We start from the raw sequence: 16,842 nt of genomic DNA on the forward strand, positions 1-16,842 counted from the left end.
ATTGTGTTTTTAAATATAGAGAAAAAAAATTGTCCTAGGTTTAATGTGTACATGTACTGATTGAAATGATGATGTATCCTCTAAAGGTTTCTTTAATATCATTTTTAACTCTTGCACCAAATTTTGTTCAATCTTAAAAGTGAAAAAGGAAATGATTAAACTAAGCAGGGCATTAAAATGGCAACACTTTTTTTTTTTTTTGATAAAATAGAAAATAGTAATACATATTGTTAATGGGTTTTGTTGAGGGGAAACCGCTCTATCACAAAATCCCAAGAACCAAAAAAAAAAGGGGTGAGATTTCCCAAAAAATCGAGTCAATTAGATTTTTTTTTTCTTTTTCATATAAAAAAATCAAGTTCACTTAAAGATTAAAAAAAAAAAATGTTGAACTCTATTTCACTTGAAAATCTCAAAAACAAAAAGAGAACTCCAAAAAAATAAATAAACAAAAAGTTGAACTGGATTTTCAAGAAATCGATTTCACTTGAATCAAATACAAAAGAAAAGGGAACAACGTTACGAGGAATGGCAAACCGTTGTCCGGAGGAAAATGGCAAAACGTCGGGTCCGTCTTCTTCTTCTTCCCTCCAAATTCCGTTCTATCCGGCAATGCAAATTCCTCTGTTCCCTCCCTTCCGCCCCGCCCCTCCACAATGAAACTGCCGCGAATGAAGCTGCCCACGCAACCGACGAAAATCTCCAGCAACACCTTCGAAAGCTTCGAATATTACTGCAACAGAACCGCACCGAAACTGCAAAGAGACTCCTCAACACTCTCATTCACTCCAATTCAGCTTCTCAACTCTACACCCTCTACTCCCTATCCTCGCCTCCTCCTACAAAACCCATCTTTTCTAGCTTTCTTTTATCGTTTTATGCCGAGTTAAAGCTCCCCCATGAGGCCACTGAGGTCTATGATTTAATCAAAAGAGACGGCAACTTTCCTTCTCTTTACGCTTTTAACCTGTTTCTTGAATCATTGGTTAGTTCTTGGAAGTATAACAAGACCCTGGAAGTGTTTTTAGATGCTGTAAATTCGGGTATTCGAGTTGATAAGTTTAGCTATGGTAAGGCTATACAGTCGGCTGTGAAGTTGGGGGATTTGGAGGGAGCAGTGGAGCAAATGCGGCGCATGAGAAAATGTGGAATAAAGCCTAATGGGTTTGTTTATAATGTTGTGATCGGGGGTTTGAGTAAAGAAGGGAGAGTGGCGGATGCGCGGAAACTGTTTGATGAAATGGTTGATAGAAGAGTGTTGCCGAATAGGGTGACTTATAATACTCTCATTGATGGATATTGTAAAGCAGGGGACTTGGAGGAGGCGTTTAATATGAGGGAGAGGATGAAAAATGATAATGTGGAGGCTAATGTTGTCACATATAATACGTTGCTTGGTGGGCTTTGTAGGGCGGCAAGGATGGAGGAGGCAGGAAGAGTGTTAGAGGAAATGAAGGTTCATGGGTTTGTTCCAGATGCATTCACGTATAGCATACTGTTTGATGGGCATTTGAGGTCTGGAAATACAGATGCTTCGTTGGCTTTGTATGAAGATGCTGGTTGTAGAGGGGTGCAGTTGAATGAGTATACCTACGGCGTTTTAGTTAATGGATTGTGTAAGGAAGGGAAAATGGATAAGGCCGAGGAATTAATGAAGCATTTGATGGAAAATGGGGTTGTTCCTACGAAGGTAATGTTTAATGCTATGGTTGATGGGCACTGCAGAGAAGGCAACAAAGAAAAGGTGCTTTTAACAATTGGAGAAATGGAGAAATTTGGGTTGAGGCCTGATTGGATCACATTTAATACAGTGATCAACATGTTCTGCAGAGCATCCGAGATGGATCATGCAAATGAATGGATTAAGAAGATGATTGAGAAGGGAATTAGTCCCAATCTAGAGACATATAACACCCTGATTCAGGGCTATGGACGAAATTGTCAGTTTGAGAGGTGTTTTCAGATTCTTGAGGAAATGAAAGACAATCAAATAAATCCCAACGTTGTTACTTGTGGTTCTTTAGTAAACTCCTTATGCAAGGATGGTAGGCATCTGGAAGCTGAAGTGATACTCAGGGATATGATATGTAGAGGGGTTCTGCCAAATGCTCAAATTTACAATGTACTCATAGATGAGCATTGTAGAAGAGGAAACATAAAAGATGCATTTAGTTTACTTGATGAAATGTTGAAAAGGGAACTACCTCCCACTCTAGTGACATACAACACACTCATTAGCGGGCTCTGCAAAAGAGGGAGGGTTACAGAAGCTGAAGAGTTGGCTTTGAAAATCATAAGCATCGGTCTGCATCCTGATGTCATCACATACAATTCCTTAATATCAGGGTATTCCAAGGCAGGGAACACCTGGAAGTGTTTTGAGTTATATGAGAAGATGAAAGCATCAGGTGTTAAACCGACCTTGAGCACATACCATCCTCTAATTGCACAATGTAAAGCAGAAAAACAGGGACAGATGCTACTGGAGAAAATTGTTCAAGAAATGTCTGACATAAACCTGATTCCTGATCGAGTCCTATACAATGAGCTTCTTCATTGTTATGTAAAGCATGGAAAAGTCCAAAAAGCATTTTCTCTGCAGAGTGAAATGGTAGAAAGAGGGATTCCTCCTGATAGGATGACCTTCAATGTCTTGATCTTGGGTTGTTTCAAGGAGTGCAAGGTTGAGAAGGCCAAGGATCTTTTTGATGGCATGAGGGCTGGAGGATTGATTCCTAACGCTGATACATATAACACACTCATTGCAGGACACTGCAAGCTAAAGGATTTTGTTGGAGCATATATCTGGTACAGGGCGATGCTTGAATGTGGTCTTTACCCAACTATCACTGTTTGTAATGAGCTTCTCGCAGGTCTCAGAGAGGAAGGAAGATTGGAAGAGATCCGGATAATTTGCTCTGAGATGAGTGTTAAAGGATTGAATGAGTGGAGCATGAGTGAGGACTTTCCTGCTGCTACTGAAGTGTAATATAGGAATGCTCTGCGCCGCTCCATCTTTTTGAATCAAGTATTAGAGAAGGAACCAATTATGCAGATCGTCATGATTGTGATGCTCTCATCCATAAGAGTATAAGTTCTCAAGGGTAATTAACTACATTTTTTAGATTAGTTATCTGCTATCAAATTTGTCCAATCGAGATCAGATTGCATTAAGTTGGATAGCTTGAGTACCTGCCATGTATCTTTACAATTAGCATGATACGTCCTGTTATTGTACCTGACTTTTATACAAATAAGTATTCACTCCATTGCTTGCAGAGTGCATGGGCCCTTTTAGGGTTGACATGCCCCATTGGATGTTTCAAGATATTTACATACTGCAGTTTAAAATGTTCTCCCAAATAAATTAGATGCAGTTACAGGATCGAGGTGAAAGATTATAGGTACACTATCATGAAAATAGCTGTTAAAAGACTGAGAATAGTCAATTAATTACTTCTTCAGATAAATCTAAAGTGTCACATCCTCGATGTTGTGTTTGCATTATTCTTTAAGAATGGTTGACTAATTTTGGTTTCCATCATTCTTAATTTTTCAGAGGATGCTGAACTCACTCCTTGGAGGCTGAGCTGGAGAATATACTAGACTAATCAATTTGTGGTAACATAGCAAATGGACATTGTACTTGGTTGGCTTACTACTTGATATCCAGGTTATCTTGTGAGATTTTTGTTGACAATCACATATACACAGGTTTCCTTTACATACTAGACATGTTATAGTCCATTGAAAATGAACACAGTGTCAGCAAATTGCTGACTAGCCATGGCTTTTTAGGTTGTCATTGATGATGCTTAAACCTGTGAATTTCTATGCAGCCAGAGAAGTCCTACTCAACACAGGAACTTTGCCATCTTCTGGGAACTGTAATTGTGAAGAAGGCACGGGTGCAATCTATAGTGGGTGGATCCTACAGTCATAGGTATGGTAAATACTAGAAAATTTTTGATTACTTTCTATGCGAAAGTCACATGTGCACACACTGTAAACAAACAACTGACTCGAATTATTGGCTCTGCATGACTTTAAAAGTCACTTTCCCATTTACTAGCAGGGTCATGCTCTATTACTACATGTTTGACAGACCTCATATGTAGGTGATACGCTAGAGCAAGGCATCCCCAAAATATGCTGGAGTGCTAGATGCGAGTGAGAAACAGTTCACTGTGAGGATTTGGAGCTTTTCAGGATGGTTTTTTTTTTCCCAATTGGATGAAGGCATATTTGCCTTCTGTAATATGCAAAAGCTTGAAGGGACTTTTTTAATTGCTGGGAAGGAGCACATTCAGCTTCCTTGCAATTGACGATGACTAATATGGAAGGATAGAACAAAGCAGAGTTCAGTGAATCCAGATTAGACATTGACAAGGTTGCACATAAAGCCACTCAGGAACAGTGTGAATACAACACGAGGAGTTGAGCGTAGTGGAAATGGAACATATTGAGGTTTGCATCAAGATGAACTCTGCTGCAACAATCTGTCCAATTAAGAACAAGTTAGGATATGGGATAATTGCAAGTAACTGGCCTGGGGAGATTGTAGCAAGCTGGGCAACATCAGAAGCAAGTGAAGGCAGCAAGGATCCTGCAGAAGCTGAAGCTAGCAAATATGATTAACCAAAGCCATTAATTTACAATTACTAATCTGATGCTAAAGCTGCAAACATAGCCGAAGATATATTGGTCTTGAGTCCTCTGTTTTGTATGTGGTCCTTTTCTCATATTAACTTGCAAGGAAATGATACTGGTAGCAAATTGGCAAAATTTGCCATTGGAGGGATAGAAAATATTACCGTGTCTTTGTAAAGTAGCACAGTGTGGAACTTGGAAGTGGGTAGTACCCATTATATTGTGAAGCTCAGGATACTCTTGTTCATTTTAACAGTACAACTCATGCCATTTTGCTAATAAAGTGTTAAGGTTTGCTAATGGTCCTAATTTTTATGTCATCACCAGCCTCAAACATTTTGAAACTCATAGGTTATGACAGAAACTACAAAGTTAAGAAAAAAAAAATAACTCCACAGAGCAATGGAAAGTAGTAATGTAGAAAAAATCCCTTAAAACCCAACAAGATAAATAAATAAATAAAATGAAGAAACTAGTTGTGGATACTAAATTCATATAAATGATGGACGAAATGAGTAAGTTATGATAAATTGAACAATGACCCCTAGGCTTTAAGTCTGTTGTCCACGTACCCATAAACAATTTGAATTACACATTAGACTCCAGTACTTGTCATAATCCATTAAGGCAACGCAGAGGAGACTAGGATTTTTATGTCGAGACCAAACAGGCTTCATTTACGTTCACTCAGCGACTAAACCAGAAAACCCCGCCGCCGGCAGTGTGCCACAAGCCAGGGGCATTTTGAACATCTTCAGAATCTTTCAAGCCACCTACATTCAAGCCGTCGGGCTAATTCCGATAAAGACGACGCCAAATTTAAGATCTGACGGAGATTTCACATTAACGATATGGCGAAAGAGAACAACTCCGCTATGGATGTGGACAACCAGAATTCGGAATCCGTTGATCAGATTAATAGCCCTAGGTTCTCTATCAATGGTAATTTTCTCTCCCATAAAGCTCTAGACAGCTAATTTTGAGGAGATAATTTATGTTTTTTTTTTTTGGTGAATTTACAGTTTTGCAGCTCTTGAAATCGGCTCAGATGCAGCATGGATTGCGGTTTGGCGATTACGCTCGTTACCGGTATAACCTACGCTTGTACACTTATGGTATATGTTTATGAGTAATTTGGTACGATGAAGTTCCGGGAAGTAGGTTTAATTTTTGTAAGAAATGCCGTATGATATTGTTTTTACCAGTATATAAGCGTAAGTGTGCTCTATATAGGTTTATGAGGGAATTTATGACATTGATCATTAGAGGTGGCAGGGTTAAATTTGTGAAAAATGTGGTTTGATAGAGTTGTACTATTGAGGGAATGTGAAATTGACCAGTTTTTGCAAATTTTTAGGAGGTACTGTACTGCTCGGCTCAGGAGATTGTACAAGTCATTGAAATTCACGCATGGCCGTGGTAAATATAGTAAGAGGGCGATTACAGCTTCTATGGTCACTGAAGTGAGGTAATAGATTGCCAAGACCAATGGTTGAATTTGATTGACATTACAGTTGGTAAATGTTTTAATTTCGCTTTTGCTATTTGAAGAACAAATTTGCTGCTTTGTCTCTCGTTAATAATTTCTTAAGTGGTCGTTAATCTATCTTGATTGCTTTCTGCATGGTGGTTGGGGACACTGTAGGTATCTTCATGTGGTTCTTTATACAGCAGAAAGAGCTTGGAGCCATGCTATGGAAAAGAAAACGCTGCCAGATGGTCCAAATGCACGTCAGCGTGGCTATCTGATTGGTAGGCTGCGAAAAGCAGTCAAATGGGCTACTTTGTTTCAAGACTTGTGTTCCATTAAGGGAGATTCTAGGACATCTTTGGAAGCAGAGGTGTGCTGATTAATTCATCATTTTGCACTGCTGCTGTGCCCTGTATACAAATAATCTAATTATTTCTAACAGACTCTTTCAGGAATTTTTTGTTTTATTGGGTTCACTGCATTTCCTTTCACTTGTGGGTAAGGATGGCAATAGGGCCCCTGGTTTTTGGAGGAAGGGGGGGAGGCGGGGGATCCCTCCCTCGTCCCCAGCCCCATGTTCTAAATCTCCCCCCACTCCTGCCCCGTCCCCTGCTTCCCTTACCCCTGCCCTGCGCTGCCCCACCCCGCTCCATAGTGGTTGGCTAATTATAATTTTTATTTGGACATTATTTGTCCACATATATAACATCAATAACAACCTCATAAATCATTCTTTTAGATATTATTGATATTTTAAAATTTATTTTATTGACATCATGATATTTTTAGTTCTCAAATTATAATATATTTGCATATATTATTGATGTGTGTTTGTAATGTGTATATTTATATATGTATAAAACTAGCTATAAATATTTACATTTTTTTAAAATTTATTTTAGTGGTGGAGGTCCCCCCCCATCACCTGCCCCATTTAAAAAGGGGGGAGAAAAATCCCCTCCACCCCTGCCTCACCCCCCTCGGGAACCCGCCCCTGTTGCCATCCCTAGTCGTGGTGTTGCTAGAATCATGAGAGATAACCTGCTTAGATGCTTTTAATAAGTAAACCTCATAGTCTGCTACTAATTTTCTTCCTTTGACCGTTCTTTTCTTGTTACAAGTGGTTTAGGTAGAAGTTTACATTCTATAACTGTAGCCAGCACATATCAAACTAGGTATTTACGAATAATTCAGGTTTAGTGCTTGGATTAGTTTAGATGATATGGTGGAGAATCTATCACTTTATAATCTCTAAGGAACTATTTAAGTTAAGATAAAGTTAATTTCTATGGATGGTTTGGATTCATCTGCAATCACTGCAATTAAAACCAACAATATAGTTTACAATACAGTCATACTTAGTGGAAGTTGGTTTATGCAATCAATGCCGACTTTCAGTTGTTTCTTACTGTCTTTCCTTCCCTTTTTCAGTCTTTTTCATTAAAAGTATCAGATGGACTATTAACTAGTTCTTGACGTACATGCAAGCTGTAAAAACAATTCTCACTTAGCAATCGATGTGCTCTTCAACTCTTTTCTCAGATGGACATTTTGAAGATGTTGTTGCCATTTTGTGTTTCCATTTGACTTAGTGGTGGAGTTTCAGCCTGTCAATGTTGTTGACTTGGCAATTTTTTCTCACTGTTGCTTGTAACTTTTGCATGCAAGTAATATTCTCTGTACTAAGAAACTATCAATTCTTAAACTGCAGGCCTATGCAGCTTATATGAGGGGAAATTTGTTATTTGAACAAGATCAGAATTGGGAAGTTGCACTGAAGAGTTTCAAAGGTGCCAGGTACTAAATGTTTAGTATGGTTGTTTCTTCTTTAAATATCCAAGATGTTGCTTGAAGTGTACAGTTCCCTTGTTTTAATTTTCCTTGTTCGCTAACTTAGTTACTTTCTTTAGGGCTGTTTATGAGGAACTTGGGAAATATGGAGACCTTGAGAACCAAGTTTTGTGCCGTGAGCGGGTTGAGGAATTAGAACCTAGCATAAGATACTGCTTACACAAAATTGGCGAGTCAAATTTACAAACTTCTGAATTGTTACGCATAGGTGAAATGGAAGGACCTGCTTTGGACCTGTTTAGAGCAAAGTTGGAGGTGAGTCTTAAATAATAGAATTCAGGAGTTAGGTGATTAACGAGGTGTGTGTGGCTATACTATTGATAGAATCATATTCCACAACTTTTGTCATGACAACTTGGAAACATGAATTTCTCAGCTTAGTATCTAATTTATTATAACTGCATTTTCTTGGATCAAAAGGCTGTTATGTCTGAGGCTAGGTCCCAGCAGGCTGCATCAATGACAGAATTCCATTGGCTTGGGCACCGATTTCCAATATCAAATGCAAAAACAAGGGTGTCCATACTGAAAGGTTAGTAATGAATCATGACATAATTAAGTCATAGTGGTTTCTGAGCAAAATGGATACTTAAGTTTTTCTTCCTTCTAAGTTCTATCTGCTTGTTGCAACTGCATTGCCTCTTTTTGGGTTGACTCTAGAAGCTGGAATTGTTTGCTTGACAGCTTTTTTAGTTTAGCTGGAAATTCAAATTTAGGCAGCATGTTCTCTGTTGTATTTTTCCAATAATAGTTTTGGAACAGTTATTTTTATTTGGAAATCACCATTTAAATAACATTTAAAAAGTTTAATGGTTTTAATGTGTAATTAGAATATTAGCTTTGCAGAAGTTGCTTATTTAAGGTTTGCTGCTTATATAAGTTGTGCTTCTGAAGTAAGTTCATCAGGTCATACAGAGGAACGTGTTAAAGACTGGCATTTGGCCTTTCTAGGTTGAACTTTGAAATGAATTGTGTAATGCCCTCACTGCATTGGTGTAATTAGATAGACATGTTTCTATCTCTAATGCTACATCATAAACTCATTCACAGAATTTTCTGCTATTGACTGATTTCTTTCTGGGTTAAGTACCTTGATTTCAATCAGAACGCCAACATAGAGGATGTTGCCTAGAAATCAAAATAAATTCTGTGAGTCCCTTCCATGTACTTTGTGGCTTGATTGCTCCGAAATAAGTGATTCTTAAGTGAATCTCAATTCTAAATTGGATTCTCAATGTTTCTGAAAGCTCTTCTGCTCCTTTCCTTTTGTATTGCCAACATTAAACAGATTGATAAAAACCAACGGGATCTTGATTTCCTATGTAATCTGATATCACCTTATGCATCCGCTTTCTTAGCCATTTTGTGTTCATTGAGTTGATTAGTACTTTCTATAGCTTTATCATCCAGTCTGAAGGTTTTTCCTTTCTTATGATGCGAACTTGATCAGCTCAGGAACTGGAGAAGGACATTCATGGCCCAAAAGCAGACTCTCTTCCAGCAGATAAAAGACTTGCCACATTTGACAAAATATTTGCTGCATATAATGAAGCCAGAAGCTGCATTCGCAATGATTTGGTGAGGAGCATGAGTTCCCTTTTTTTTTTTCTTTGTGTAATCAAGTACTTGTCATCTTAGTGCACTTTTTGCTATTAGGAACGATGATATGTTTTTTTCCTTCCTTCCGGATTTACTGGTTTTCACGTTATGCTCTCTTTTAGGCTAGTGCAGGAAATTCTGAAAGCATGAAAGATGATCTTAGTGGCCTTGATAAAGCAATTGGTGCTGTTTTAGGACAGCGAACCATCGAAAGGAACCAGTTATTGGTTAGCATTGCTATAAGCAAACTCAATAAGGTCCGTGATGATAAGAATGAAAAAGTTACCAAGCCTGAAGAGCTTGTCCGACTATATGACCTTTTGTTACAGGTGATTACCCATAATTCATATAGCTAGCTTTTTGCAATCTTTTTGTGCATGTAGCAATAGTAGTAGGCATATTTGTAAGTGTCGAAATTTAGTAACTGCTCTTCCAACTGGCAGAATGCTGCTGATCTTTCTGATTTAGTTAGCTCTGGAAGAGATAGAAAGCCAGAAGAGTTGGCTTTTGCTGAAGAGTGTGAGCTCAAAAGTTTGGTTTTCAGAGCTGAAAGGTTCGGTTTATGTCACTACTTTTTCTTTTTTTGGCTGTTTGTTTCTTTTGTCTCTTACAGGCTGTCACTTCACTCTTTTCTTGTGAATGTATAAGTTGGCTGTAGGTTTATCTTATTGTCTAAAAGTCTTGTCTTCTCTTAACTTATCCTGTCAAATAACTGTATATTCTTAAGTTTGCTTTTTTTATTCTACTTTTCTATTGTTACCATGAAAATTGGTAAGAGGTGTTAGGATTGAGAATGTTTTCATTGTGCAACATATGACCTTGCTGTCAATTTGTTGGCAGGTGTTTCTATTTAGCCAAATCCTACAGTTTGGCTGGAAAGAGAACAGAAGCCTATGCTTTGTACTGCAAAGTTCGCTTTCTAGCTGATACAGCCCTTAAAGAGCTTCAAAATTCGAAGACAGCTGATCAGGTGTGCATACTTTCCTCTGTGGCTGACTTGGTTAATTTAAAAAGTCATAACCAAAGGGCCATCTTTTATTTTTCTTTTATGAAATATCATGTTTATGGCAGCTTGTTCTTCCATGTCTACTCACGTGTTGACTGCTTTGTTTGTCTCTTTATTTTTGTCCATTATCTTTTTATCAGGCTGTGATAAAGGAGTTGCAGACACTGCAAAAAGAAAGTAGATCAAACAGCTGTATAGAGCATGCAATAGCCATCATGGAGGAAGAGCAGGCTCCAGAAAAGCTATCACAAAAGATTTCAACTATATCATTGACTGGAAAAGATAAGAAGGTTTGTGGCACATTTAATTTAGGTCCTGGACTTGTTCATCTAGAAGAAAATTAAATGCATCAATCATAGTTGGAGCATGTAAAGTATGATGCTACTATTAATTTCCCCATTATGCTGATGTGGCTTCATTAGATTTCACTTTCTTTTAAGCTGGCCATGTGTTAATGGTTTTTGAATATCTCAAATTATGATTATGCATTTTGTTAGCCCTTCAATATTGATGTTGTCGTTTTCTTCTAGATATTGATGTTAAAAATTTGCACATTTGTTTGCATCGCTTTATACACTTTACGTATATGTATCTTAGCTACATAATATGTGAAGGCATTCAGATTTGCTTACATGTTACTTACACTCTATTCCTCAAGTTTTTTTGTATATAATTAATTCATGCAACTAAAAGCATGGTTTTATTTTGAGATTTGTGGATAAACTGTTGCATGGACCCTCTGTAGTCATAGTACTTTGCCTGGTCCTAGAGATCAGCTTTATGCATGTTCACCATTCACACTTTGAAAGTCATCTTATAGTGCTGAACCACGAGGATTCTCTGAATAAACTGGCCATAGAATTTGTGGATCAAAAACCATGCATTAATTTCTTCTGCTGGAATATTTCCTAGTACTGAAATTTTCTTGCTTCCATTAGAATATGATAAACGACACCACTGTGATGCTTTGCCTATATGTGCCATCTGTGATGGAACTTCTTTTAGGTCAACTCCTTATCTACAATGCTTAGTTGGTGGAACATACTTTGTTGGACCATGAATACATGTGCATTGTTATCTTTTACTTTTTTCTCAAAGCCGGTCCTTCTTTTGGATTTTCTTTATGTAGCCATGTATTCAACACAGTTTATCCTTCCTTTGTGATTATTTGAAGAACACAGGCTATTTTGCTCCTCATCTTGTGTGCATAATTTTTTGTTTTCCCTTTGTTTACTTCTTTTCCTTTCCAAAGTTGCTTCTGTTTTAGGCACAAGTTGGTAATATTTTAACGCATTTTGAGCTGGGATTTGTCTCTGTTTTTAATGTTTAAAATGGTTGCAAATTAGTCTAGTTTAACTTTTTAAATGCATAGCTGAAGCGCACTTCTTTAAGCACGTCTCAATCACGCTTCTGTAGTATTATGGCTTAACCTTTTACTGGATGCTGATTCTGTTGTTTCAGTTGGAGAAATTTCTTATGGACAACCTGGATGTGTATGAATCAGCAGTGGATGCCAGTGTCAAGTCAATGTCACGTATTGAGCGCTTCCCACCTTCATTCCAGGCAGCTGCTCGGAGTCCAATAGTTCTTGACCTGGCATATAATCTAATAGAATGCCCATCACTGGAGAACAGGACAAAGAAGGACAAGAAAAGCTTTTTAGGTAGACTTTGGAGATGAGTAGGTTTATTGCGGAGTATTTTTGTTTTGCGAGTTTTTATATCCATCCAGTGATACTCGTGAAAGATTGACCATTCAGCGACGATGAGTTGTGGCAACTTTTGTGGTACTCGGAAAAGATTCAAATCGCCATCAAAATTTTGGCTCTCTAGATTCTGTAAAACAACAGTTGGTACTTCGAATTGAATTACAATAATTTGCGAATTTTGTAATTTAATTGGCTATGTGGCAAATCAAGGAAAATGACTGAGTGAGATTTGGAGATTTTAATTTGCAAATGTGTCTTGCCAAAGCTATCTCAAATTGCACGTTTTTTTGGTTTTCTGCATTCTAGAACAGTATTGAAACAAGATTATGCCGTCACCTGAAACCTTGGAGAAAAAACACACAAATCAAGAATTTAAATAGCGGTTTGACAAACAAAGCTTGAAAAAAGGGAAAGCGTTTTCTCCATCAGGAACAACGAATGCAAAGATTATTCAGTTGTTGAGTTCTGTTGAATCTTAACACCAAGTTTGCACCGCAAAATGGCAATTGTGCCATAAGTAATTCAACTTCGTTTTCAGAAGCCTTCAAACTATTCAGTCTATAACAACCTGGCCCTTTCACACTTCACCTCTCCATCCAGTAAATTAATGCTCATGCCAGCTTTCTCCGTTTTGGAGGCAAACAGTTGGGTTCTAAATGTAAAGAACTCTCTGAAATGCCATAATCTCCAATACCAGGGACTTTACAAAAAGGAATCCTGTGGGAAAAACTATGGATCTCAGCTCTTGAAATTTCACAAATCATTTCAAAGCCGTCCAGCTGCAGCCGCTGAAAAAAAGTGCAGCAGCCCTTCACTTCACCCAGCCTAGCTACCACAATCTTCTCTCTTTCTGAGAAGTCTGATAGAACTTCAACAATCCAATATTCACAACTTTCTAGATCAGAAAGCTTCCACTCACCGTTCCACCTTTGGTACATAGCCCAAATCTCGCCTTTTGCAGGATAAATCACGTAGCCAGGCATAGTTTTCCCAACCTTGACTGGATGTGACAACTGCGATATTTTCATATCCATGATTACTTCTCCAACGCTAAATGCTCCACATGCGATAGGTAAACTCTTCTGCCACCAATTATTATCCAAGTCTGGTTCAGGTTCCAAAAAATTAACAAGTACTTGGGTTCTTGAGAACACGTTGTGTATAACCACATACTGCCGAGGCATTTTATCTCTTCCACAGTAGACAGCCCAAACCTGACCTGTAGAACTAGAAAGATTTGGGCTTTTTCTCTCCGACATTATTGCATCATCTGGTTTACCTCCTGGCTTTTCCATCTTCCACATCCCTGCCTCGTCTGGTTTTCCTCTCATATTATTTGGCAATGCTAACTGGTCAACCTCCAACATCCCACTGACTACTCCATCAATCTCTTCTCCAGTTAACCTATATGCTGGAACCTTGTGGGATAGGGCGTATAACATGCGCGGAAGGACACGAATAGTGATGGAAAAGCCTCCTCCCGTTTCCCTCTGAAAAATGCTCCTGAAACCTGGAACCTTCACCAAATACGTGCAATCAAATCCAGTATATGTTGAAAAATCTGAGAGAATTTCAACTAATCTATAGTTGCAACTATGTGTAACTTCAGGATTGTAGGACCATTCTTCGAGGTTCCAATCCTCATAAACCGCCCAAACCTCACCTTTCTGTGGATACATGTCAAACTGTTGTGCTGCCACTTCAGTATTCAAAGCGCATTTGTAGGAGAACTGCAAAGGTGCAATTACGTGTTCTCCCGACTCCAAGTCCAGTCGAAAAGATCCACATCCAACAGGTAGCCCGGCCTCGCACCATCTTCTCTCTGCATCAGTAACTGGAATTGGTTTCAGCCACATCACAGTAACTGTAGACATAGACCTGGCGATAATTTGAGCATATCGGCAATTTTGATGTTCATTTGATTGATAATGTGTTGCCCATATTTGGCCTATTTCCATATTATCTACTTCGCTGTCATCATCGAAGTTGTAAATATCCTGATAAAGCACTTCATGGGCCATATTTCTGGAAGAGGATGGATGATCCCTTGAAACAGCATGGTTCTGTTCTGATAGAGAGTTCACGTCAAGCCTAACTTCTGCCACATCTCCTTCGGAAGTATTACTGGTAGAATTTGACCAAGCTCCTCCATTTCTCATTAGATGCATGCCCGTTGTCAAACAATCCTGACTCCTTGTCCCCAGGTTTTCTAAAGAGACATTTTGACAATAACCAGAGGCTAGAGCAGACATTCCTCCCTTCATTTCAGACAATTCAGAGGAAATTGTTGCTTCTAGAGGAGGTGATTCATAATTTTCCCAGGCGGTGCTACGTTGCAAATTGAATTCAGAACGCTTTTGATTGTCAGAAAGCACAAAGAAAGCATCCTCTATGAGTTTAAGAGCCACATCTGTACCTGGGAACTTATGCTTCAAAGGTTGCAGCATGTTTCTAAGTTTCTGATACTGATGCTTTATGTCAAATATCTTGGCTGATGGCACAAGTTGAAGGACCCAGTAGTAGTCAATCTCACAACCTGGAAAGTTGATATTGGCAGCTGATAGGATTTCACATACAGTCTGCTTAGGAACAATTTCATCAAGTGGAAAAAGATTACGGGCTCTTTGCAAAGTATCCCTTGCACCAGCATAGTCTTCATTATGAATCATGTTCTCCACTTTCTCCTTTACACGAAGAGCCTCCAATTCTCTGTTATACTCCTCTATCCTGCTCACCATGTTTCATGTTCCCAGAGTCATGAAATTTCTCGAATTGATGCTCCTAATGGGCCAAGAAGCAAAATTCATTATCACTTAGCGATGCAGATTAAGTGAAGCTAATTCAAAAGGAGGCAAGGAATGACGGAACTAAGGAAGGATTCACAGTTTAACACCATAAATGTTCAAAGAGATGAACTCCACAATGACATTAGCAGTGACAAATGCACTGTAGTTAGGCAGCAATTTCTTTGAAAGTTATTTGATGCTTGGAAGGATAAGAGTGGCTTTTCAACCAAACTCACATGTAAAGTCTAACAAATGAGATACATATTGCATGGAACTCAGACAAAAATTTACAGAAATTCGAGATTTGAAAGTCTTTCTATGGTAAAATAAGGACTAAAGTACCTAAATATCACATCCAAATTCAGCAGATCACAATCCCTCACTAGTAAGCCTTTCACAATATGTTACCAGTTAAATTTATGAACCAACTTTCTGAAGTTTTGCATTCCCTACATAAGCTCCATAGCCTCTGAGAATGAAATGGAAATCCCATGAGGTTTTAAGTTTTAACAACACGAAAAGAAGGATCTAAATAGAAAAGTAATGAATTTATAAAAAATGTAAAGCAACCAATGAATTCCGCCAAAGAACCAAAGGCCAAGGTGATAAAACCATCCAATTTGACAAGTCCCCAGCATGGTAAAATCCATCAAATTTCCTGACTAAAGGCCGTCTCATAATAATAACAATTACTAGTACATAATAAAACTCAAATTCTTTTAACTGGGCAAGCATGCATTTTTTTTTCTGCAAAATTTCCTTTTTTACAATAAATCAACCCCGTTAAAGAACATGGAGTAATAACGTCAGTATTCATCTTCAATCAGTAAAATAAAGCAAGTACCTTTTTATGATCAAGAAACAGCAAAAGTTCAAATTTTTAAACCGAAGCAGAACGTTAGAACCACCAGAAAATACAAAAACAAGCATTGCCCTCACGTAAATCTTCTGGTTCTTCCAAAATAAAAGTTCGACGCAAAAATCCCGTTAGTATTACGACTAAAAGCTTGCAGCTTTAAGTTTTTCATACAGCAAAATGCAAGAATGAGCATTTGTATGCATATATGCGACTGTGTTAAAAAGTAAAGATGAGGAAATGAAATTTATGTCTGAAAAGACTAACCTATCAGAAGAAGCTAAAGGTTACTGGATTGATATTTGAGATGAAATGAAGATGTGAAAAAGCAGAGATTTTTGTTTTCTGGGGTCGGAAAGAAAGAACGTCGATTAGCTTCTTGTACCTTTCTCATGAACCAGTATACCATTACAGCATTCCCATTACTACAGCTACCACTTACCCATGCCAGCTTTTTTAAAAAAAAAATTTTTTTCATGGTACCAAAACAAAAAATCAATGAAAAACAGAAGAAGGAGATTTGCTTCCCAGAATAATCTAAAAAGTTTTCCATCGTTTATCCAACATCAAATAGTACATTAGCTTATAAATAGTGCGTTATGAATGGTGCTGTGTACTTATGTACTAGGTTGCATCTTTGGAAATTTTATATACGAGAATAGTCATAGACAATTAAAGCAAAGTTTAGTGAAAATAGTTTTGACTACTGGCGTAGTAGATTACCAGTAATTCTCCAATTTGCAGCTTTGGAATTTAAGATTAATATCAGTGCCTTTTTTAATTAGTGTATAGCAATTAGTGGGTATGTGGGTACTTCTTTTATAGGGTAAAGTCTGTTAGTATAGATTATTCATTTTTGGTTCATTTTTCACACCAATTTATTTAACAAATTTTAAAAGATTTCCACATGTTTTT

General features: G+C 37.9%; 3 protein-coding genes across 10 annotated transcripts; 2 read left to right on the forward strand and 1 right to left on the reverse strand.

Moving 5' to 3' along the window:
• The first annotated feature begins 466 nt into the window (after window positions 1–466).
• On the forward strand, window positions 467–4,950 carry LOC140003781 (uncharacterized). Of its 4 annotated transcripts, none has more exons than XM_072047278.1 (4): window positions 467–3,104; window positions 3,560–3,714; window positions 3,840–3,943; window positions 4,119–4,950. In XM_072047278.1, the coding sequence occupies exon 1, from the start codon at window positions 554–556 to the stop codon at window positions 2,987–2,989; it is 2,436 nt and encodes an 811-aa protein (XP_071903379.1). In that variant the 5' UTR covers window positions 467–553; the 3' UTR covers window positions 2,990–3,104; window positions 3,560–3,714; window positions 3,840–3,943; window positions 4,119–4,950. The 4 variants fall into 4 exon arrangements, with proteins under 4 accessions (XP_071903379.1, XP_071903380.1, XP_071903381.1 ...); XM_072047279.1 differs by having other exon boundaries at window positions 3,560–3,673; window positions 4,076–4,950; XM_072047280.1 differs by having other exon boundaries at window positions 3,560–3,673; window positions 4,106–4,950.
• Window positions 4,951–5,305: 355 nt separating this feature from the next.
• On the forward strand, window positions 5,306–12,527 carry LOC113740108 (uncharacterized). 3 transcript variants are annotated; one of them, XM_072047281.1, is made up of 13 exons: window positions 5,306–5,592; window positions 5,673–5,739; window positions 6,008–6,118; window positions 6,296–6,491; window positions 7,833–7,918; window positions 8,032–8,227; window positions 8,393–8,504; window positions 9,423–9,550; window positions 9,694–9,900; window positions 10,015–10,124; window positions 10,412–10,541; window positions 10,718–10,867; window positions 12,039–12,527. In XM_072047281.1, exons 1-13 carry the CDS (start codon window positions 5,502–5,504, stop codon window positions 12,255–12,257), a joined length of 1,803 nt encoding a protein of 600 aa, XP_071903382.1. In that variant the 5' UTR covers window positions 5,306–5,501; the 3' UTR covers window positions 12,258–12,527. The 3 variants fall into 3 exon arrangements, with proteins under 3 accessions (XP_071903382.1, XP_071903384.1, XP_071903383.1); XM_072047283.1 differs by lacking the exons at window positions 5,306–5,592; window positions 5,673–5,739 and having other exon boundaries at window positions 6,101–6,118; window positions 6,322–6,491; XM_072047282.1 differs by lacking the exons at window positions 5,306–5,592; window positions 5,673–5,739; window positions 6,008–6,118 and adding an exon at window positions 6,151–6,167.
• Window positions 12,528–12,634: 107 nt separating this feature from the next.
• LOC113739684 (uncharacterized) lies at window positions 12,635–16,603 on the reverse strand. Of its 3 annotated transcripts, none has more exons than XM_027266979.2 (2): window positions 16,313–16,603; window positions 12,635–15,066 (listed from the first exon to the last, which is right to left on the reverse strand). In XM_027266979.2, exon 2 carries the CDS (start codon window positions 15,021–15,023, stop codon window positions 12,897–12,899), a length of 2,127 nt encoding a protein of 708 aa, XP_027122780.1. In that variant the 5' UTR covers window positions 15,024–15,066; window positions 16,313–16,603; the 3' UTR covers window positions 12,635–12,896. The 3 variants fall into 3 exon arrangements, with proteins under 3 accessions (XP_027122780.1, XP_027122778.1, XP_027122779.1); XM_027266977.2 differs by having other exon boundaries at window positions 16,195–16,603; XM_027266978.2 differs by lacking the exon at window positions 16,313–16,603 and adding an exon at window positions 15,414–16,185.
• Between the last annotated feature and the right edge of the window lie 239 nt (window positions 16,604–16,842).

This window comes from Coffea arabica, chromosome 4e (genome assembly GCF_036785885.1).
Source record: "Coffea arabica cultivar ET-39 chromosome 4e, Coffea Arabica ET-39 HiFi, whole genome shotgun sequence".
NCBI classification, from domain to species: Eukaryota; Viridiplantae; Streptophyta; class Magnoliopsida; order Gentianales; family Rubiaceae; genus Coffea; species Coffea arabica.

Bases quoted from the DNA above. Each gene is read 5' to 3' on its own strand.
- LOC113739684 (XM_027266979.2), bottom strand. From the start codon at position 15,023: ATGGTGAGCAGGATAGAGGAGTATAACAGAGAATTGGAGGCTCTTCGT.
- LOC140003781 (XM_072047278.1), top strand. From the start codon at position 554: ATGGCAAAACGTCGGGTCCGTCTTCTTCTTCTTCCCTCCAAATTCCGT.
- LOC113740108 (XM_072047281.1), top strand. From the start codon at position 5,502: ATGGCGAAAGAGAACAACTCCGCTATGGATGTGGACAACCAGAATTCG. The intron at 9,901-10,014 runs GTGATTACCCAT...TCCAACTGGCAG, and splicing joins TATATGACCTTTTGTTACAG to AATGCTGCTGATCTTTCTGA. The intron at 10,125-10,411 runs GTTCGGTTTATG...ATTTGTTGGCAG, and splicing joins TTGGTTTTCAGAGCTGAAAG to GTGTTTCTATTTAGCCAAAT.